Genomic DNA, 23,974 nt, shown 5'->3' on the forward strand with positions numbered 1-23,974 from the left:
TGTGGCACATCTTCCCAATGTTGTAACACATGCACCATTTCAACAGTTTGTAAATAAACAAATGCCACATCTCTTCTGACAAACCCTATAATCGCAGGCCAGACACATATCGTAACCCTAGAGAAAAGATGACTATAAGTATCTTTAAGCTGCCAAATCAGATGACATCACATATGTATTGCTATGTTTTATAAATAGCAGTATACAGAGAATACAAATACAGAGGCAATGCTAAACATATATAATGATGTGGAGATGCATATATAAATCATTGGTGGAAAATTATTTCCAAAGACCAGCATTTCAATAACTAGACAACATGGATTTAAATCAACACAAGACCTTCACTCATCTGATTTTATTTTAAAAAGGTTTTTAGGATATGGAGTTCCCCACATGAAACAGCAATGGTGGTAGAATAGATAACAGCATTTATAAGGAATGTGGATAAATATTTGAAAAAGAGAACAAAAAAAGGAAGTGGACCATGTGGATAGTTTTTCAGATGACTAAACACTGGTGAAATTGGCGAACAGCTTCCTCTGGGCTATAAAACTCAAAGAAGAATGCAATTTTCAAAGTTTGTGAAGGTCACTAATTCCTTTATAACGCCTCAAGATCACCTTTAGCCTTCTGTTCACCCAATATACACAGTCTGTTCTGTTGTAATCTTTTCATTTTATCTCATTTACTACTGCCAAGTTTTTTTTGTGCTGCTGTTAACTTCTGCTACTGATTCGGTTGAGCTTTGCTACTTCTCAATACTCCATAACAACATTTTAGTGTAAGCCTGATGCTGGATGAGATTAATTTAATTGGAAAAATGAGGTTCTCTCATGCACCAAGAGGAGATTTTCACTGAAGGAATACTCATAACTGTATTACTCTAACCTGACAGGGGCATTGTACCAAAAGTGGCTGAATGTATGACAAGGGACTAATGACAAATTAAGATAGCAAAGCTGAAAAATTAATGGAGTCATTATAACCCGAATATAATGAGTTATAACTTCAGAATTCCACCACTCTCATTTTTGGTAATATGTGCTCTTTCATATTTTGCCATTTAAAGAATTACACTTCATCAATCTTAAGTTTTGTTGAATAATATCACTTATCTTTCTTTGCGTTCCTACTTGGGAACCTGCTACAAGGCTATAGTAGACTGAAGGGTTCTAATGAATTCACAAACAATGAAAAAAAGCTTGACTAGCTCACCACTGATCTGTGCAGAGATCAAAGGTAACAGCTTCCTTTCCCCCCCTTCAATTGCCTATCTCTACTTCACTGCTCTACAATTATGTTTTCACTTGCTAGGCTTCCATTGTATTGGAATCCCTCAAATACTTTGCTTAAGTAATCATTCTTCATGCTTCTTAGATATCAGCCGGAATGTTACGGATGTCACACCAGCAGGATTTTCCCATCTCACTGCAGTGAACGGAGACTTGGCTGGGCACCAAATTCTCTTAACCTCCCTGCAGCAGGAGCGTGGCATGAATGGCCGGTGTTTTTAGATCTTCAGAACGACAGAGTGTGTAATAAGTAAGCCTGTTATTTTCTACAGACCTCCACTTTGCATTGGGCACTGACTAGAAGCAAGGACTCAAGAGATTTCCACCCTAGCCCTAGGCCACAGGTTAGAATTGCCCAAGTTAATTAAGAACCCAGAATATAATGCTGGAGTATTTTAATTGGCATGCCTCTAAATTGAGTAGAATCTTTACTCACTGGGTCATCAGTGGAGCTCACTGTACATTTCAATCATAAACACATGCAAAGTTGTAGGTTTTAAAAATGATTGAATGTAATGAGCAAAGCTAGAGCCGACAAAGGGAAGCAAGGATCGGTTTGCTTTGGAAATTTTAGCAAATAAATTGGACATCACATAAACAGTGGTAAAAACAATATAAACAAAGGTCAAAGTTTGATATTCAATGATTTAAATCCATAAACAGGAGTAAATTAATGATTGATGAACCCAACTCCAAATACAAGAAAGATCTTGTTTGATCAATAGAACAGTGGTAAACTGTACTTACAAAGGTACTTAGGATAATAGATCTTAAAGCAGTTGATGATGAAGCGTACAAAGTCCAGATCCTAGAAATTTATGAAGCAACAATAGGATTAATTTAAGAAATAAACCACATTTTGAATTTCTTAGAAAATGACAAGTATCTTGACGTTGAGCAAGCTTTCAAATACTTCTGCAATTCTATTTGTAAGATACCAGTTTCAGTGCCTTCCCACCAAAAAAACCCCATTATTTCCCCACTACTCAGAGCCTCTTGACAAGCTACTATAATTTTGAATTAGTGGCCTCTGCCAAGATGGTTTTAAATTGGTCTTTCAGTTACTGCTGAAAAAAAGTATAGATCTATGGAAACAAGATGACAACAAAAATCAAATCAGCTGTTACACACGCTGGGAAGCATAATAATTAACACGCAAAACAAATACCAACATCAAGTAATTAAGTATGGTCAGAGGAAATTATTTATGAAATCAAATGAAACCAGAGTCTGGACAGAATTATTCTGGGATGTATTGGGGACTCTTCAATAATCTGTAAATACTTAAAAGTAGTGTTTAGGGGTAGGAAAGGAAAATGGCTACTTTATAATGCCAGTCAAAATTGTTTTCATTATACAGACAGATATAGCCATGTTCAGTTCAGTAAAGTCACAAGCATTAGCTTTCACCATATTGGCCTTAAAAACAAACTTGTCAGTGAAGTGCGAATGGTTTTAGATATTTTTAAGTGAAGGCATAATTTTAACTTTTTGCAAAGAAAGGACAAAGAATCTAGAAACATTTGCGATTTCTCCAAATGAGATATTTTAAGAAAACACAGACTTAAAGCACAGATGCACAATTAATTTAGCAAAAAATCACTGCCCCCTATTCTTCCAAATGTGATGAAACTGTTTTAAACTCCTACAAAATTTAGAATTCAACACTTAATATAAAATGTTAATAAATTTGAGATTTAACATTAATTTCTCTGAACTAAAAACATATTTGCCTGTTTAAAGATAAACATTTGGCATTAGATTAATAAGTATTAAGTGCAATAAAGTTGCATTTGCAATAAGAAAACTGTTGCAGTGCCTTCCATTGATTTGGGACTGCCAAGAGTTAGAATTGAAACCAATATTTGGGTACCTCTGAAAGATATTTGTGCTTCATACATCAAGCGATGAACTTTGGTCATTAAGATTCAGTTTAATGTCTCATCCATCATGGTATTTTTTAAAATGACTATGCCACATTCCCTCCGAATTCCAGAATCCACTAGCTCAGGTACAATCTCTGGAGAAGGATCTAAACCCACAATCTACCGACTCAGAAGCAAGTGTGCTGATTTTGAGCCAAGGCTGAAGCTGCATGGTGGCACAGTGGTTAGCATTGCTGTTTCACAGTGCTATAGCCCGGGTTCGATTCCCGGCTTGGGTCACTGCCTGTGCGGCGTCTGCACGTTCTCCCCATGTCTGCATGAGTTTCCTCCGGGTGGTCTGGTTTCCTCCCAGTCTGAAAGGCGTGCTGGTGAGGTGCATTGGCCTTGCTAAATTCTCCCTCAGTGTACTCGTACAGGCACCGGAGTATGGCGACTACGGGATTTTCACAGTAACTTCATTGCAGTGTTAATGTAAGCTTACTTGTGACAATAATAAGTAAACTTTTTAATGAATTAATTGATAGTACTCTCTTACAAAATATTAACTCCTTTTTAAACTAGCTAAAAAGGTGGACAAGACAACCAAACCAATGCCAGCTGTGCCCCAAATAGTGACAGCACCCTTCTTGTATGCAAGAAAGGCACCTTCACTTGCCAGCTGCATCAGGATTTCATCACATATAAGCTAAGTTCAGCAATACTTCAAGATACAAAACTCCATTAATCTATTAACTATTGCGAAACAAATTTGGAATCAATAAGGGGTGCCAATTGTTTACTAAACCAGGCATTTCATTTCAAAGCTTGAATTCATATCTCCAAACTATGCTGTAAACAATATTTTATGCATGCAGAAAGAAAGGGATGTCAAAATACTCACTATATTGCTTAATCCAGTCTCAGTCAAATCAAACACAACCGTCAGAGGTTTGCCTTGCTCTCTTTTGGCATAACGTTCTAACCAGAAGGCTGCATACTTCTTTTTGTCCAAAGATGTCTTTGCATCCTTGACATGTAGCTTCACTCGAAACCAAACTGGAAGATAGAAGAGAGATAAAAAGAATCAAAGTTTTATCAATTCTCAGTTGATTATGGCTGCATAATCAAGTCAATACAAGTCTTATTCCCTATTGTATCATTGCACTTTATAGGCAATATTGAAAGGAGTGCCACATACAGCTCAAATTTAAAATGTAATTGAAACTTCTTTTCCTTTGCCACGTATTTTTTACATTTGCACTGAACCATTCAGACCATCATCCAGAATAACTGCCTGAAGGACATCAGGGAAATGGCTACCAGTAAGAAGCTTTTGGAACAAGATGCATTTCTATTGAGCCACTTTGATTTAAAAGTAGTTCAGTATCCTTGCACAATGAAGCTAACTCCGGCATGCTGCATTGTTTCTGTCTAAACAAAGACACCACTTTTTCAGTAGAGTTAACAGTGAGGTCATTAGTGCTCCCATGTCAGATAGATAGAGTTAAATGGGGAAATTAGGAAGTAACTGTCTGATTTGCTCTGCTCCACTGTAATCTCACCAAGATAAAGACACAGAGGCTGTGAAGTTGTGTGGCCACTAAATATACTAGGAAAAAATAGGCTGCTTGTATTTCAATCTTAGTGAATTTTTAATACTATAATAAATCAATAGTTGCTGCAAACAACCTGTGTCACTGAATCCTTCAGGTTTGCATTATCGTTGAGAATTTTGAAAAGGCACTTTTTATTTTCCTTTCATCTCATCTCTCAATTCTATCTTGTTTTACTTTCTCTAGTTGCTTCCTGTACATTACACCAAATTAAATATCAACTAATTTCCTTGTTCAGTCTACTGGGGCTTATTTGCAAATTCTTAAATTTGATTGGTTGCCCTGCACACAATTGCCACAGATCCTTCGTAGAGGACAGTATGTTGAAATAGATCATAATCACTTGTCGACACCATTCACATCCTTGTCTGCAGATTGAAAAAGTCCGATTGTGAGACAAGCTAGCAGTTAATTATTTGACCCTCATTAAATCAGAACAAATTAAGCACATGCTGCAGCAGATTGTTCAAAAGCACCATAGGACATGACCTACAGCCTAGGTTCATTAACCTTTAAACAATGGGAGTCATCATAAAACTCCAAGCAAACCAAATGCCAAATCACATGAACAAAGCAGAATTGGATTTGTAGCAACTGTCCCCCAAAATTACATTACTATTGCAAAAATCATTTTTTTACATATTCTAAGCACACATTCATAGGCAAAATATTTTACATCAAGGATTTCACTGTTTTGAAGGGGACAGCAATACAGGTTATTGCTCTGAATACCTACTACCACCTCTTTCAACAACAATGTAACTCTTTGCACAGAAGTTTGCTTGTCAACATCCAAATACTAGTTAAATAATGCTGAGTGGCAACAGGAGCAGCTCTCCAACATAAAAGGATTTAAAAAAAAGCTCCCTGGCAGTGAAGTAGCCTGGCTTCAGACAAACATAATGCATTCGGTGAAACAGGATTTGCATTTATATAGTGCCTTTCATGACCACAGGTTGTTGTTACTTTTGAAGCAAGTGCTGTTGTAATGTAGGAAACTCGAAAGCCAATTTGTGCACAGCAAGATTCCACAAACAAGAGTGTGATACGCCGATTGAAGATCATATACTGGCCAGGCCTCAGGTACAACTCCCCTGTTCTTCTTCGAATTAGTGGAATGTGATCTTTAATGTAAACTTGTCCACTTTGTCAGGAGTAACAGTAGAACAGTATGCTACTTAAATGGTATTGCAGAACTCCGTGGTACAGAGGAAACTGGGTGCCCTTGTACATGAATCACAGTGGATTAGGAGTGATTAGAAAGACAAATAGGATGGTGACCTTTATTGCAAGGGGAATGGAATATTAAAGAAGTTTTACTGCAGCTGCACAGTCATTGGTGAGTGTGTACAGCTTTAATTTCCTTATTTGAAAAAGTATATGACTGTGTTAGAAACATTTCAGAGAAGGTTCACTCTGCTCATTCCTGAGATGCAGGCTTCTCTTATAAAGAAAGGTTGAACAGGTAAGGCAGAAACCCATTGGGATTTAGAAGAATGAGAGATGATTCTATCGAAACATACAAGATCCTGAGGGGACTTGATAGTGTGAATACTGGGAGGATATTTCCATTTATGGGAGAAATGAACAAGGAGATATGGTTTAAAAATAAGTTCAAAACAGAGACAAGTAGATTTTGTTCTCTCAGACGGTTGTTAGTTTATGGAATTCTCTTTCCCAGAAAGAGGAACTGAGTCATTGAATTTATTCCAGACTGAGTCATATAGATTTTTGATAGATAAAGGAGTTGAGGGTATTGAGGCAGACAGGAAAGTGGAGTTGAGACCACAATCAGATCAGTAATGATCTTATTGAGTGGTGGAGCAGGCCCAAAGGGCCTCCTCCTGTGGCTAAGTCCTATGTTCCTCCACCTACCCAGGAGACAGACAGGGCCTAGGGGTTTACTGTTCCATCTGAAAGATGACATTATGGAAAAAAAATACAGGATCCCTTCAGTACTGCACAGTCTAGATTTCTGTGCTCAAATTCTGCAAAAACACACAATGTTCTTATTCAAGTGGCGAGAGTGCTACTGACCGAGCCACAACTAACACACAAGCCTAAAGGATGCCCAAGGACAATGAGACTACCTACATCAGATCATTTCACATCTCCTGTACAGTGAGCTCAAGAATCAAAGTGACAACTCTTCAATAACATTATCGGCTTTATGTCCTACATCTGAAAACCACTGACACAAAAGTAACATAGTTGGTGTGGGACACCATTTTCCAGTCAGAAAAACGTATTATATGCACTGAATGCAATATGCTGGGATAATATAAACCTGAATAGATTTACTTTACATGTTGGTCCCATCACCTCTTCCCTGCAAAAGGATTATTTGGAATTGGCAATTTTCACTCACTTGGTGTATAAAAAGCCCAATAAATTTCAACTATGTTAATGTTTCATTACATCTCTCCCAAGTCCATTGCTAGAATTATGAAATTGTCAAAACAAGAGTGAGACACTTTTATGTTTCAGCATTTAGCTGCAAAACTCCACTAACCATTTCTATCAGCTCACATTCATTCTTGGCAGTCAGGCAACAGAAAATTCATCATGGGCCTCCAACAAAAATAAATTTTCGCCAGTACTTTCTACTTGCCCGATCCAGACCACCCATTAGGGAATACCTTAGGTGCAGGTTGGCAAATGCCACACCATCCGGCTAGAGTTTCATTAGCTAAAACTTTACAGTTTATTGGATAAGGTATTGGATTGCTTTCCATTACATGTCTGACAAGGTGCACCCTACCTATTAAAGCATTCACTTGCCAAGGTTTAAGTCAAGAGGAAAGGATACACAGCAAATTAAAATACGTGGCTACAGACCACTTGATTTACCAAGATCAATGTCTCTGAGCTTCTGCCACAAAGCTTGCATTACACGGTACTAAAGGTGTCTTTTCTCAGGGTAGGCTCGCAGCCACCTGGTGAAGGGTAGGCTCGCAGCCACTAATGGAATTAGCACTTTCAAAAAAATAGATCATACAGTATCACAAAATGGTAAATCTGCAAATCAGCCTTGGGTTCAAATTTCTTTTCACCTTCAAAATTATGGGACAACGTGCCATTAATCCAAAGGCTAAGTCATTTTCCATCATAGTCCTAAAAAAAAAGACTCTTAGCCAAAATTCATGTTATAAAAAGGTCATTTATATACTTAAAAAATAGCAATTATATGAATTAGGTAGCATCCTGGAATGTTGTAATACGGACAGGGCTTTTTTTTTCTTCATTTTAATGGTATAGAACTAAGCCAAGAAAAACAAAGGCAAAATGTAAAAAAAAATCCACAATATATTAATAGTTTGATATGAAAACTGCAGAAACAACAAAAAATGTTGATGAATTCTGTGTGATCCTAGATGTTATCAAGAACAATAGAGGTGCACTAGTCTCTCAAGTCTCATTCTCAATTTTTTTTAAAAATCAAACAGCTGACAGCAGATATTTTATGCAAAATCTCTGACAGTAGGTGACAATCTAGGTATACAATGTCAGTGTGTCACAGAAGAGGAATTAAGGAATAATTCAGAAGAACATTCTCCCCATGAATGGTCACACATCCTCAGAGCACTAAAGGTCAAATGCCATGTTATATTAACATCCGTTTTCAACGTACACACTTGGAAATAAATTCATCTCAAAGGGTTGCATACATTAGACTCTACAAAGAGGTGCGCACATGATGAACAGCTTTAGAACAGTTGTACTTATTCTTTTTTAAGCTGAAAGGAAACTATCAATAGCACACAGCACTACACGTACAATTAGTAGTTCAGAGGTTACAGCCATTTCAGTTTAAAAGATGCAGGGTTGTGGGGTTTAATGGCAGATTGCTACATCAGAGTTCGGGCAAAGACGGAATGCATTTGGTGCTATAAATCTCTCTTGTTCTGGCTTATGGATGCAATCAGTCTGACATGCTTTGATTTATTATTGTCACATGTATTATCATACAGTGAAAAGTATTGTTTCTTGCGTGCTATACAGACAAAACATATCATTCATAGAGAAGGAAACGAGAGAGTGCAGAATGTAGTGTTACTGTCATAGCTAGGGTGTAGAGAAAGATCAACTTAATGCAAGGTAAGTCCATTCAAAAGTCTGACAGCAGCAGGGAAGAAGCTGTTCTTGAGTCAGTTGGTACATGACCCCAGACTTTTGTATCTTTTTCCCTGAAAGAAGGTGGAAGAGAGAATGCCCGGGGTGCGTGGGGTCCTTAATTATGCTGGCTGTTTTGCCGAGGCAGCGGGAAGTGAAGACAGAGTCAATGGATGGGAGGCTGGTTTGCATGAAGGATTGGGCTACATTCATGACCTTTTGTAGATCCTTGCGTTCTTGTGCAGAGCAGGAGCCATACCAAGCTGTGATACAACCAGAAAGCATGCTTTCTATGGTGCATCTGTAAAAGTTGGAGAGAGTCGCAGCTGACATGCCAAATTTCCTTAGTCTTTTGAGAACATAGGTGGTGTTGGTGAGCTTTCTTAACTATAGTGTCGGCATGGGGGGACCAGGACAGGTTGTTGGTGATCTGGACACCTAAAAACCTGAAGCTCTCAACCCTTTCTCTTCATCCCCATTGATGTAGACAGGAGCATGTTCTCTTTTACACTTCCTGAAGTCGATGACAATGCTTCCCTTACATTAAAATCATTTCTGCTTTTGCTCCAATATATTACAAAGCTCAATACGGTATCAAAGTCAGGAAAGGCTAAATCGGTTCAGAACGATTCAAATCTGGGGTAAATAGATTACATAGAAACATAGAAAAACTACAGCACAAAACAGGCCCTTCGGCCCCACAAGTTGTGCCGAACATATCCCTACCTATAACCCTCCATCCTATTAAGTCCCATGTACTCATCCAGGAGTCTCTTAAAAGACCCTATTGAGTTTGCCTCCACCACTACTGACAGCAGCCGATTCCACTCGCCCACCACCCTCTGAAAAACTTCCCCCTAACATTTCCCCTGTACCTACCCCCAGCACCTTAAACTTGTGTCCTCTCGTAGCAGCCATTTCCACCCTGGGAAAAAGCCTCTGAGAGTCCACCCGATCTATGTCTCTCAACATCTTATATACCTCTATTAGGTCCCCTCTCATCCGACGTCTCTCCAAGGAGAAAAGACCAAGCTCCCTCAGCCTATCCTCATAAGGCATGCCACTCAATCCAGGCAACATCCTCTGCACCCTTTCAATCTTTTCCACATCCGTCCTGTAATGAGGCGACCAGAACTCAGCACAGTACTCCAAGTGGGGTCTGACGAGGGTCTTGTATAGCTGCATCATTATCCCCAGACTCCTAAACTCAATCCCTCGATTGATAAAGGCCAGCACACCATACGCCTTCTTAACCACCTCCTCCACCTGCGGGGCCGATTTTAGAGTCCTATGGACTCTCTTTGCTCCAGCAACAGTGGAATACTCTCAAAGCAGTTTCACCTATCCTTAGGGTGCAGTAAGACTCATGCAATGGAAAATGAAAAGTCAGTCAATTGCACGTCAATCATCTTTTACCAAAATCTGAAATGTCTGTATTGCACAGACAATTAATTGGCACCATGTAAATTTCCCATAACAGTGTAACAAAATGTAAAAGTGCCCCAATTCAACTTATCACTTAAAATCAGGAAATAACCCAGATGATAGCTGAATGTCAGAATATTACTTACTCAAATTGAGGCAAAATGGGGCCATGTTTCCTTAAAAATTAAATAATTTGAAAGGAAGTAGAATCTCATAGGTGAAGATTCATTTTTTCATAGGTGGTCAGACATAATAACATAGAACCAGAAATATGAAAGTCTGGTCCAGCATGGCCAATCTGTATCTTAACTCCATTTGCCTGCATAGTCTGCAAGTTATGTCCTGCAAATAAAGGAGCTTTAACTTACACATTTTGTTGCCTTCTTTATCGTAGCCATGAAGATAAACAGCTCCAGTTTCAAAAGTCCATCGAGGAAGGTTGGACTCACTTAAATCTGTTAAGTAAAACAATCATATTAATGATCAATATCTGTTTTTACATAACTCTGCAGACAATGTCTTAGCAAATCTTTCAACAAAATATGGCCACATCCTTAGATTGAAGGCCATTGGATCTACACGATTCACAAATTCTGAGCAACTTCACAGCTCTGTGCTGGGTTAGTTAGTCTTATCGGCATAGTAATCGAGATGTGACGGTTTGTCTTAGCTTCTATTGTAAATGGAGAGATGGAAAACAAATAGGCCCGAATTCCCAGTCCTGAGCATACATGTGGCCTTTGCTGAAAAGTGCATGAATGCAAGGACCACTTCTGCAGAGCACCAGCTGAAACAAGTTGCGTAAAAGAGTCAGACACTTCCATCTGACCTCGGAACTTTGAAGAATTTTTTTTGCCCGATCAACAGCCTGTAATAGGAATATTGGTTTCTTGATGAATGCACACTTGTCTGAACCAAGAGAAACCCTCACTAGACTGCAACTGGGAATTTTTGTAATTGACTAAGAACCACAGCTCTTTGGGCTGTGCTAGAAGCTTCAATAAGCCAATCGTCCAACTACAGATACTCAGATGCAATGTACTCAGACAAACACTTGTAGAAAACATGGGCTGTCAGTATCTGTTGAAGCGGCCTTCAGAATCATGCACTAATAGAACATAGCAGTCCCGAGTGATTCAAATAAACAAAAACTTATTTGGAATTTGAAAGATATTACCTTTTTTTGCACATTTATTAGACAAGTAGAATAATTAAACAAGTTTTAATATATAGCTCGCCATACACACTTTGAGATTACCACAGTTTTTACAGAGTAAAACCAGCAAAGTACCAATAGCAGCACATTACATTTATCAATGTTTCTGCTAAAGCTATAAGCATATGAAATAAACATTCCAGGAAATAATTAAGGATGTCAAGCAATTTCAAAAATGAATCCTGATTAAAATCTTTTATCAGTTAATTTTAATTTAAGTTACATTTTTAATTGATGCAATTACTGCATCCATCTTTTTCAAAAGTGTTCTATACCTATTTTTAAAAGTCAGAACAGGACTATTTAAATGTATGCTGTATTACAAAAGGCCATTAGTGAATGAAGAAATGACCCAGAAAAGAGCTACATTTTAATAGAGAAAGTTAAAAACAAAGCTCCACTAAATCATTGCACTACCTCAGTCCCCAACATATGATCTATATTTCTAACTTGATCAGCAAGTTTTTCTAAATTAATTTAAATATTTAGAATGTGTTTCAATAACCAAGAAATATATTCACTGCACAAACAATGTATTACCCTTCTGCAAACCATACATGTTCCAGAGCAATATTTTCCTGCATTTATTTTCTACATAATGGTCTTCTTGCTCCATTTTATGGATGAGCATTATGCAACTCCCCCCCGCGCAAAAATAATTTAAAGGTAATTGTCATCCTATATATATTTTCATATTGCCAGCAACTTACCATGAACGGAAAATTCTTTTCTCCATTGAAAACTGTCATCGATCATTTTCAATGTGTCATCCACGTGGTGATGTCTCCATTGCAGATAGCTCTCAACCCACCCATCATCTTGCTGTAGTCTTTCAACATCTCGAGAATCATATTTCTCAGCTTTGTCTACAGGAAAAGACATTGCTGTTAGAAGACTGAAGAAAATTTCCCTACAAACAAATGAAATTGATTTCCATTCATTTACTATCTGTATTTCTAACCCAGTGCGCTAAGGCCATTCCCACTTCTCAGACACAAGATCAAATAGTTCACACTCATCTCGGTCAAATTTTAACCTGGCTTAGGTCAGAAAATTTCCTTCAATCTATTTCTTCCCCAATTTAGGAATTAATTTCACAGTCTAATGATATCAGATGCAGATGATCTTATCCATGTAAAAGCAGATTTAAAACTAGGGACATTCACAATACAATTCTTCAAAATACCAATCAACCAAAACCTATTAGGATTAACAATTAACATCAGAGTTATGAGTAGGAACTCACCAGGGCAGCACCTTCCAAACCCACATCTCCTACCATCTAGGGCAAGGACAGCAGAAACTTGGGAACACCACCACCCAAAAGTTCTCTAAGTCACTCACCGTCCTGCCTTGGAGATATATCGCTGTTCCTTCACCGCCACGGGGCCAAAATCCCTCCCTAACAGCACTATGGGTGTACCTACACCACAGGGACTGCAGTAATTCATGAAAGCAGCCCACCACCATCTCCTTAAGGGCAATTAAGGATGGGCATTAAATGCTGGCCTAACCAGTGATCCCATATCCCGTACATGAATTTTAAAAACATTGCAAAAACTGACAGATCAGCAATATTTAATCTATGTGAATTAACCAGAGTCAGCAGTGAAAACACATACCACAAACAAAAAGGAACATGTCATTAAGCTATGATTTGTCGATATGTCTTTTGAAATCACATTAATTCGGTGGTGGGTTACACAGATCTCAAACCATTTCTGACACACATGCAACCTAAATACCATTGGCTACATATTACTTTAAATGGAAAGTTGCATATAATGTTAATTCACAATTTAAAAGCTTTCATTTCATCTCACTGTATGGCAGTCATTTTAAATTGTTGGAATTAAGTGAAGTTTTCCAAAAAAAAGGTTTTCTAGGCTGCAAATTGCAAGAACCCTAGACTACCTGATCTGTAGCCTTGGTCAAGTGTGGAGAAATGCACCCAGTTGACATGGCAGATAAAGCACAACTCTGCTTCAGGCTGACACTGACATTTGCAGTATCCCATCAGCCATTCAAATAATCCTCCTCAGAATGCAGATTCTAAATGATAAATCATTGCAATGATCTGACAAGAATCTCAAACTCAATTCAAAGGGTTTTATAGTTTTTTTAAAAAAAGGACAATATCCTAACTTGAGCAGTAAGCCCAGAGTACAGTAAATTCTTATGAATACACTATTTGCCAACGGTGAAAACCTGTCAGCGCAAGGCTTAAACATGCCTCAGAGATATGGAACTCTTAATAGAGGTGGAGAGAAATCCTCACGAAACCTGAAGAAATTAAAAAGTTAATTTTCCTGTAATGTCTCTTTCGCAACACTGGGTGGTACTCCAACAAACCTCCCAACTTTTCCAAACAGTAGCACAAACCATGTTTCCCAGTATAGTCTGCTCTTCTTAATTGAGGAACTTTACTTTAATTATCTAATCATTTGATTTGTCCATCATTAAATTTCAATTTTGCTGTGTTACTCAAATTACTTCATTCAAATTATTAGATAATTCAATTTGAAGTGTAAAAAAATGGATTACCTGGAGTACATGGCAATGACTGGATAGTTAAGTTTCAAAAGAAGAAATGCCAAGTGAAAATGAAAAACATTACCAAGTTCAAACGACAAGCAAATAATTCTGAAACTTGCAGCTAACTAGGGCATTGACCAGCAACTGTGGTTCACCAAGATCCAGAAGTATTTAACCCTTGATCTTCTTAACATTCTCCTTATATGAAGGTTCAACATAAATGCAAACGGCTATTACAGTTGAGAAAAAATATTGTTCACACTAAAACACGAATTAAACTAGCAAAAGTTTGAAATGAAAGAGTCGATCAATTCAATTAAAAAACTAACCAATTGTGGTCAACACCAAGAGGTCTCTAAGGTTTCAACAAAAGGTCAGAAGTGGGGATATTTGCTGGCGATTGCAGGGCTCAGTACCATTTGTATCTCCTCAGACACTGAAACAGTCTGTACTCGCAAGCAGCAAAACCTGGACAACATTCAGTATGGTGCAGATAAGTAGCAAGTAACATTGGTACCAAACTTTCACAATCTCCAACAAGAGAGAATACAACTATTACCATCACATTCAATGGAGCATTTCAATGGCTGAATCCCCATCAACATCCTGGGGATAATCATTGACCAAAAGCCTACTGGACCAGTTACATAAATACTGAGACCACAAGAGCAGGGAAGAGACTGGGAATTTTATGGTGAGTTACTTGTATCCTGGCTGTCCAAACCTGTTCACTAACTACAAGGCACAAGTCTGGAGGATGATGGAATACTCTCCACTTGCATTGATCTGTGCAGCTCCAACAACACAAGAAACGCAACACCATCCAGGATAAACTTGCTTGATGGGCACCCCATCCAAAATCTGAAGAAAATAATTTGTTCCACCACCAGTACACAGTGGCAGCAGTGTGGACCATCACAAGATGCACTGCAGCAACTCACCAAACCTCGTTCGACAGCACTTCCCAAGTCAATTACTTCTACACCTAGAAGGAAAGGCAAGCAGATGCATAGGATCACCACCACCTGCAAGTTCACCTCCAAGCCACACACTATACGGACTTGGAACTATGTCCCTTTTCTTTCACTATCACGGAATCAAGAAACATAGAAAATAGGAGCAGGAGGAGACCAATCGGCCCGAGTCTGCTCTGCCATTCATTCTGCCTTAATTACTATCATCCGGTGGCTCTGATTGACATCTATCATTATGAAGTGCTTCGAAAGGTTAGTCATGGCGCAAATCAATTCCTGCCTCCCAGACTGCCCAGAACCACTACAGTTCGCCTATTGCTGCAATAGGTCCACAGCAGATGCCATCTCCCTGGCCCTACACTCAATAGTGGAACACCTAGATAACAAACACATCTATGTCAGCCTCCTATTCATAGACTACAGCTCAGCCTTTAACACCATTATTCCTACGAGACTCATCTCCAAACTTCGTGGCCTGGGGCTCGGCCCCTCCTCTGCAACTGGATCCTAGACTTCCTAACCCACAGACCGCAGTCAGTAAGGATAGGCAACACCACCTCCCCCACAATCATCAGCACAGGTGCTCCACAAGGCTGTGTCCTCAGCCCTTTACTGTACTCCATATACACCTATGACTGTGGCCAAATTTCCCTCCAACTCAATTTTCAAATTTACTGATGACATCACCGTAGTGGGTTGGATCTCAAACAATAAGGAGACACAGTACAGGAAAGAGATAGCGAATCTGGTGAACTTGTGCAATGACAATAATCTCTCCCTTAATGTCAACAAAACGAAAGAGATAGTCATCGACTTCAGGAAGCATAGCGGAGAGCATGCCCGTCTACATCAATGGGGACAAAGTAGAAATGTTTGAGAGCTTCAAGTTTTTAGGTGTCCAGATCACCAACAACCTGTTCTGGTCCCTCCCTGCGGATGCTATAGTTAAAGCCCACCAATGCCTCTACTTTCTCAGGAGACTAAGGAAATTTGGCATGTCCACTACAACTCTTACCAACTTTTACCGATGCACCATAGAAAGCATTCTTTCTGGTTGTATCACAGGTTGGTATGGCTCCTGCTCTGTCCAAGATTTCAATAAGCTACAAAGGGTCGTGAACAAAGTCCAGTCCATCACTCAAGCCAGTGCCCCATCCATTGACATTGTCTACACTTCCCGCTATCTCAGAAAAGCAGCCGGCATAATTAAGGGCCCTACGCACCCCTGACATACTCTCTTCCATCGGGAAAAAGATACAAAAGTCTGAGTACACGTTCCAACCGACTCAAAAACAGCTTCTTCCCTGCTGCCAGACTTTTGAATGGGCCTACCTCGCATTAAATTGATCTTTCTCTACACCCTAGCTATGACTGTAGCACTTCATTCTGCACCCTCTCATTTTCTTCCCCATGTACGGTGTGCTTTGTCTGTTTAGCACGCAAGAAACAATACTTTTCACTGTGTACTAATACATGACAATAATAAATCAAATTTTGATCATGGCTGGTTATCCAACTCAATGGCCTGATCCCACCTCCCCCCTACCCCATATCCTTTGATCCCCTTTGCCTCAAGTGCTATATCTAACTGCCTATTGAAAACATTTAATGTTTTGTCCTCAACTACTTCCTGTGGTAGCAAATTCCATACGCTGACCACACTCTGGGTGAAGAAATTTCTCCTCATCTCTGAATTAAACCGTCTACCCTGTACCCTCAGATTGTGACCTCTGGTTCTGGAGACATCCTTCCAGCATCTATCTTGTCTAGTCCTGTTAGAATTTTATAGATTTCCAATGAGATCCCTCCTCATTTTTCTTAACTGCGATGAATACAATCCTAACCGACTCAATCTCCTCATGCATCAGTCCTGTCACGCCAGGAATCAATCTGGTAAACCTTCTCTGCACTCCCTCTCGAGCAAGAGCATCTTTCCACAGATAAGGAGACTAAAACTGCACACAATATTCCAGGTGTGGCCTCATCAAGGCCCTGTATAATTGCTTCAATGATGTGGAGATGCCGGCGTTGGACTGGGGTAAGCACAGTAAGAAGTCTCACAACACCAGGTTAAAGTCCAACAGGTTTATTTGGTAGCAAATACCATAAGCTTTCGGAGCAATGCTCCTTCGTCAGATGGTCAGTGTCAGTGGTCAGATGGAGACCACTCCATCTGACGAAGGAGCATTGCTCCGAAAGCTTATGGTATTTGCTACCAAATAAACCTGTTGGACTTTAACCTGGTGTTGTGAGACTTCTTACTGTAATTGCTTCAAGACATCCCTGCTCCTGTACTCAAATCCTCTCACAATCATAGATCATAGAAACCCTACAGTACAGAAAGAGGCCATTCGGCCCATCGAGTCTGCACCGACCACAATCCCACCCAGGCCCTACCCCCATATCCCTACATATTTACCCACTAATCCCTCTAACCTACGCATCTCAGGACACTAAGGGCAATTTTAGCATGGCCAATCAACCTAACCTGCACATCTTTAGACTGGGAGGAAACCGGAGCACCCGGCGGAAACCCACGCAGAAACGAGGAGAACGTGCAAACTCCACACAGACAGTGACCCAAGCCGGGAATCGAACCCAGATCCCTGGAGCTGTGAAGCAGCAGTGCTAACCACTGTGCTACCGTGCCGCCCTGTCATGAAGGCCTTCTTTACCCCCTGCTGCACCTGCATGCTTACCTTCAGTGACTGGTGTAACAGGAAACCCAGGTCTTGTTGCATATTCCCCTCTTTCAATTTATAGCCACTCAGATAGTAATCTGCCTTCGCCTTTTAGCTACCAAAGTAGATAAACTCACATTTAGCCACATTATACTGCATCCTCCCTAACAGCACTGTGGTGTGCTCACACCTTGTATATCAGAGAAGGTTCATCACCACCTTCTCAAGGGCAATTAAGGACCAGCAACAAATGCTGGTCTGCTCACATCTCACCATTGATTTTTTTTTTAGATAATATTTGTTTATTACAAGCAAAAAGGGACCAGTGGCAAGGGTGAAGTTTATAGTATATTTTAAATTGGTAATATCTTTACACATTAGAACAAACTATCCTTGCAATAATTCAACTGGAAAGGCAGTTAAAATCCTCCTTAATGTTGGGACTTGCTGGTCTGCAAGCTCTGGCAAATTTCCAACAGAAAGGTGCTGCACAACTCCCTCCCAACTTTAGCTTTCAATGTAAATGCCAAACAGCTTGTCATGAGAATCAAAGGGAGCCAACAAAACATAGCTGCCAGCAGGCACAGCAGCCAAAGTGTTCCTGCCCACGTTGTCACAAGCAATCAACTTGTACAGACCTTCCCCAGGTACCAGCAGTAGCAAACATGTCACAAGCATTAACTTAAAAACACCACATGCAGTTGTTTTATAGTGTATTTACATTGCAACATTGCCTACAGAGGGTAGACCGCAAAATAAAGGGAGGTTGAGCTTGCTTCTGGAAGCAACATTGGTTTTGATCTTGGTCTTAGGGGAAAAACAGTATCATTGGTAAGATAAATGTTTGTTGCTGATTAGAATGAAGTTACAAATAAAACCACTTAAGTTCTCACACAAGGATGCCATTTGGCCCTTTGTCTGTGGCTCTTATTTGCTAAACCAACACAAAACTAATCCATTGCCCCATTCTCTCTGCTTCAAATACATATCCAGTTGCCCCTTAAGATAGACAGTGGTTTCTTGCCTGAACTACTTCCCTATGGTAAAGCATTCTCTGGACCAACAAACTCTGTGTAATGTTGACTCATCTCTATCCCCAGTTATTATTAAAGACCAGCTAGAGGGCCCAGTTCCACACACAGCCCCTGCCACTAACTTAATTTTCTCTTTCCCCTGAGAACTACAAGAAAAGTAAACAAAGAAAGAAAAAAGTTGGTGACAATCATCAAGTATTCTATCTGTATCCCAGGGCTTCAGTTTATTTAAAAATGAAATAGTATAACACCAGGAATCCTCAGGGTCCCATGAACACCAAAGGGGACGTCACATTATAGGAGAAAGAAACATGCAAGAAAATAATTTAAATTTCAACTTATCACTTCTAACTCTGATTGAAACTACAAAAATAATTTATTGTAGTCCCAAGTGATCTGTGATATTAGCACTACAGGATAAGCACAATCAAGTCAGACTTCAATATAATCCAGTCCTTTTAACCATTAGGGTGGGAAGTGTCAAAGTGAAACAGGCTGCAATTCATAAAGCACTTGAGCTTCACTTTTATGGCCTATGACATTATCTGAATTCCCGTTGTGAATTTCTGTCGTATTCACTCCCTCGGACTTCATTCCACAACCTTCAATCAAGACAACTTCGCATCCAACGATGACTATTACATATTCATATTTTGTCTCAAATTACCACATTTAGAAGTGCACTCTGCTATGTTGCAGTGATCATACTGCATTAAAAACTAGATTATAGTACAAAATATTCTACACTCCAGCTTTGCTTTCTGGATATCTAAATTTATTCTTTACCAAGGCTGGTTAATTGACTGACTTTGAAAAAAAATCCGTACTGAGAGAAATCATTTTGCAGTTAGGTACATGGCTTACAGGACTAAATTATGAAGACAGGTTGCATTAACTTGGCTTATGGGCACATTTAGAATGAAATAGGTAGTTCTCATTGGTAAATCTCAAGAATTGGATTTTTCTGGCTCACACAATGGAGTTCTGAGAAGAAATTAGACTATCTCAAACATCTCTCGGCACTGCTAGAGATGGTGCACTGCCCTTAAAAAGAAGTCCCAGTGCAAAACCTACAAAGCTAAGAAATTATCTAGCATAAAAAGCAAAAGCTGTGACAAGAGTGTGCATTTATGTGCGTCACAAAATACGCAGGACTCTTTTACACTTGCCCCACATTCAGGTTCGCAAATAAGGGAACATCTATGTTAAACATCCCGCAAAGCACCCACGACCAGACACTTCCTAACAGTGGCTTCAAGTTGCTTTGCTTGTTATTTACTGGTCAGGATAGCGGTTCCTAACAGAGGTATCAAAGCAACATACATTAATATACTTCCAACAATTCCAACTGACACTGATTACAATTATAAACATACTATATTGTTTGTGCACCAATGCTGATAAATTGAGTATATTTTAAAAATAATTGGCTATTCACCCCATTAACTGAAAATTTCCTTTGCTTGACGGGACACCGACCCACCTCCCAACAACAGGACACCAATTATTCAGCAATGTTAAAATCCTTAGAAATATTCAAAATTTGCCCGATAAGGCCAGATGAAAATTGATTTTTCCACAGTTAATGGCCGTACAGTGCATCAGTTATCATCAGACTCACTGAGTCCAATCAGTAAAATGTGGCTTCATATAATATCAATGAGCTACATTATCGAGTTGGTTGGTGGCACTGAGTCAGAAGGTTCTGGGTTCAAGTCTCACTCCAGAGACTTGAAAACAAACAAAAAAAATAGGGTAACTGGTACAGTACTGAGGGGAGATGCTAAACCAAAATCCCATCTGCCCTGTCAACTGGGTGTAAAAGATCCCATTGCACTATATTGAAGAATAGCAGGAGAGTTTTCCCTGGGGTCCTGGCCAATATTTATTCCTCAATCAACACTGCAAAAAAACAGATTATCTGGTCATTGATGTTTGTGAGCTTGCTGCGTACAATTAGTTGCCGTGTGTGATATTTTAGAACAGCGACTGCACTTCATCAGTTGTAACGCATTTTGGGATGCCCTGAGGTTGTGAAAGGTGTCACATAAATGCAAGTTTTTCTTACATCTAAATGATATGAAGCTTCCACTTTTTGGTTGATAATTTATCCTGACTAAAACAAAATAACAATATAGTTTCCTTGTGTTAAACTTGAGCCATGCAAAAGTTTGCCCTCAAATGTATTTGAAAAAGCAGGTAAAAAGCAGGTAGCATTTACTAGGCCTGACTTCTTGTGTGTACATGCCCCCATATTCATGTGTACATGCCCCCATATTCATGTGTACATGCCCCCATATTCATGTGTACATGCCCCCATATTCATGTGTACATGCCCCCATATTCATGTGTACATGCCCCCATATTCATGTGCACAAAAATGCCCCTATTTTCATGTTCACAAATAGAGGAAAAATCTATAATAAATATCCCACTAAGCACCCGGGACCAGAGACTTATTAATAGCTGAGAGTTGTTTTGCTTATTATTTATAGTCCACAGAGAAACAACTTCAAAACCTCATTTATTAGCATTTTATAAAAATACAACTGTCAAATGTAGTTTTTCTGCTAAATCCTCCCTAGAAAAATTAAAAAGCAATGTGTGAAAAAGACCATCTCTTAGCCATAATTCCAACAGTCTCTGAATTGAACAAAGAAATGTGTATCTACATATGTTTCAAAACCTGTCTCTCCCAAGACACCTCTACTGCTAATTAAATACTTTTGAATCGTTATCATGGTTGTTGTAGCTGCAACCAATTACCACACAGCAACTTCCCCCACAAACAATAGTGAGGTAAATTATCAGCTTATCTGCTTAGCTCTTCTTCAAACAGTGCCGTGGGATCTTTCATGTTCACCTTAACTGACAAATGGGGCCTCAGCTTAATCATCTCATCCAAAGGGCAGTACCCTTGCCAATGAATCACTCCTTTGCGACAGCACTGTAATGTTAGCCTAAATTATGCACTTAAATCTCTGGGACGAAACTTGAACTCCAACCTTCTGATCCAGCCCAAAACTGTACCTGGTTTCTTCACCAATAATCAACCCATCAATTGCTAAATTCAATGATCATACTATTCCACATCCCAAGGGCACCAGCAGCCATTTAATAATCTGCCCAGGTGGCCATTTATCATGTGTGGCAGTTAAAGCTTTTGACAGGCCTGACTAGATATTTCCTCAGACTCAACATCATTAATCACTCAAAAGCAGGCATCAACCACCTACAAGCTGGAGTGTGCTATTATTGTCCAATATCTAGTTAAACGAAAGTATAACTGAGGAAGTGCAATATGAGATTAAAAGAAAGCACACAACACTGCAGAGGAAGATTGCAAGTTGGAAGACTGGAAGTTGTATGTATCAGAACAAAGCCCTGACCAATGTATGAACAGACTTCCAAATCAATATTTTGGGGAATGAAGAGCAAGCAGAAGTTGATGGAATAAGTGAGGTGGGTTTGATTTAGATTGGAATTCAAGCAACAAGTTCTGAAGCTATTGTTTGTGCAGGGCACAGACCAGAATGACAGAAGGAAAGTGAAGAGGTGGAAGCTGGAAGTATGGATGAAGCCTTCGGCAGCAGGCAAGGGAAGCAGGTAAAGACTGAAAGGTGAAGTAGGTGGTCTTGACAATGGATATAAAATTTGAAACTTCATCTGAGGTTGAAACAGGACAAAGATCATTCACTGCCACTGAGCAAGAGCAAGCAGCTGGGGAGCTGGATGGAATGTAGAGTTAGGATGTGGAATATGTAACAAGTCTATGTATCATACAACTCAATAACCAAATAACCCATGAAATGTTATATGCCCATATATACCAGGTTTGGGATACACCACAAGGCAGATCCCGGGCTCAATGTCAACTGATGTTTCATTCTGAGCCAGTTTTCCTTTCCAGTGGTGGTTTACCATGGTTTTCCACTCTCAGGGGTAAGGCATAGTCTGTAGAGATAGTCTAGTTCAGCTGGAAATGGGATACAAACGCATACTGCTCTGAACCATCCACCTCACTAAGCTAATAAAATCTGGCTTATCCTCAGCAACAGCAGCCAGATTTGGATAGATAAACACCACCTGACACTGTGCCATCCTTGGGCAGTATTCTGGGACAGCATGGCATTCAACCATAGATTTAGGTCCCATGGGAGCCCTATTCATTTAGATTCCCATGAACTTTTGAATCAATTAAAAAAAACACAGCTGGCAACTTGGTTACAGAGAGGCATCAGCACAAATTACAGAAAACAAGTTTGATTTGAGTGGGAATGGAGGGATACAAAAGAATGGTCTAGTTTGGACCAGGGAGCGGCGTGGGCTTAGAGGGCCGAAGGGCCTATTCCTGTGCTGTATTGTTCTTTGTTGTTGATTTACTGCTGTCAGTTTTAGTTGATTTATTCACCAAGAACTTGACTTCCGGGAATTATATATTTTTTAAACTATTCATCGTGCAAGAAAAGTTGCCGGTTTGCAATGTTTCAACTGGGCAGTTAGTGGCAGGTCAGAGAGATAGCTGAAGTTAATAGCAGACCTTAAGAGGCTACCACACACTGGGATGGGGGAGGAGTGGGAGACTGTTACATTCCCGGGGTGGGGGGGGGGGGGGGGGAGAAGAGAAGGGGGGGGGGGAGAAGAGAAGGGGGGGGGGGAGAAGAGAAGGGGGGGGGGGGGGAGAAGAGAAGGGGGGGGGGAGGAGAAGAGAAGGGGGGGGAGAGGAGAAGAGAAGGGGGGGGGGAGGAGAAGAGAAGGGGGGGGAGGAGAAGAGAAGGGGGGGGGGGGAGAAGAGAAGGGGGGGGGGAGAAGAGAAGGGGGGGGGGGAGAAGAGAAGGGGGGGGGGGGAGAAGAGAAGGGGGGGGGGGAGAAGAGAAGGGGGGGGGAGAAGAGAAGGGGGGGAGAAGAGAAGGGGGGGGGGGAGAAGAGAAGGGGGGGGGGGGAGAAGAGAAGGGGGGGGAGAAGAGAAGGGGGGGGGAGAAGAGAAGGGGGGGGGGAAGAGAAGAGGGGGGGGGAGAAGAGAAGGGGGGGGGAGAGAGAAGGGGGGGGGAGAGAGAAGGGGGGGAGGAGGAGAAAAGGGGGGGGGAGAAGGGAAGGGGGGGGAGAAGGAGGGGGGGGGGGAAAAAGGAGAGGAGAAGAGAGGAGAAAAAAAAAGGAGAGGAGAAAAAAAAAGGAGAGGAGAAAAAAAAAGGAGAGGAGAAAAAAAAAGGAGAGGAGAAAAAA

General features: G+C 40.2%; 1 protein-coding gene across 2 annotated transcripts in view; it reads right to left on the reverse strand.

Annotated features, from left to right (window-relative positions):
* The window catches only part of mospd2 (motile sperm domain containing 2), an 86,050-nt gene that overhangs the window by 57,665 nt on the left and 4,411 nt on the right, over positions 1 to 23,974 (reverse strand). For both annotated transcript variants that reach the window (XM_078232405.1, XM_078232406.1), the window contains exons 3-6: positions 12,238 to 12,393; positions 10,680 to 10,766; positions 4,062 to 4,216; positions 2,043 to 2,103 (exon numbers count right to left, since the gene is read on the reverse strand). In XM_078232405.1, the coding sequence (XP_078088531.1) occupies positions 2,043 to 2,103; positions 4,062 to 4,216; positions 10,680 to 10,766; positions 12,238 to 12,393 (459 nt within the window). The remainder of the gene's footprint in view (positions 1 to 2,042; positions 2,104 to 4,061; positions 4,217 to 10,679; positions 10,767 to 12,237; positions 12,394 to 23,974) is intronic.

The sequence above is a fragment of the Mustelus asterias genome, chromosome 17 (assembly GCF_964213995.1).
Source record: "Mustelus asterias chromosome 17, sMusAst1.hap1.1, whole genome shotgun sequence".
Lineage (NCBI taxonomy): Eukaryota > Metazoa > Chordata > Chondrichthyes > Carcharhiniformes > Triakidae > Mustelus > Mustelus asterias.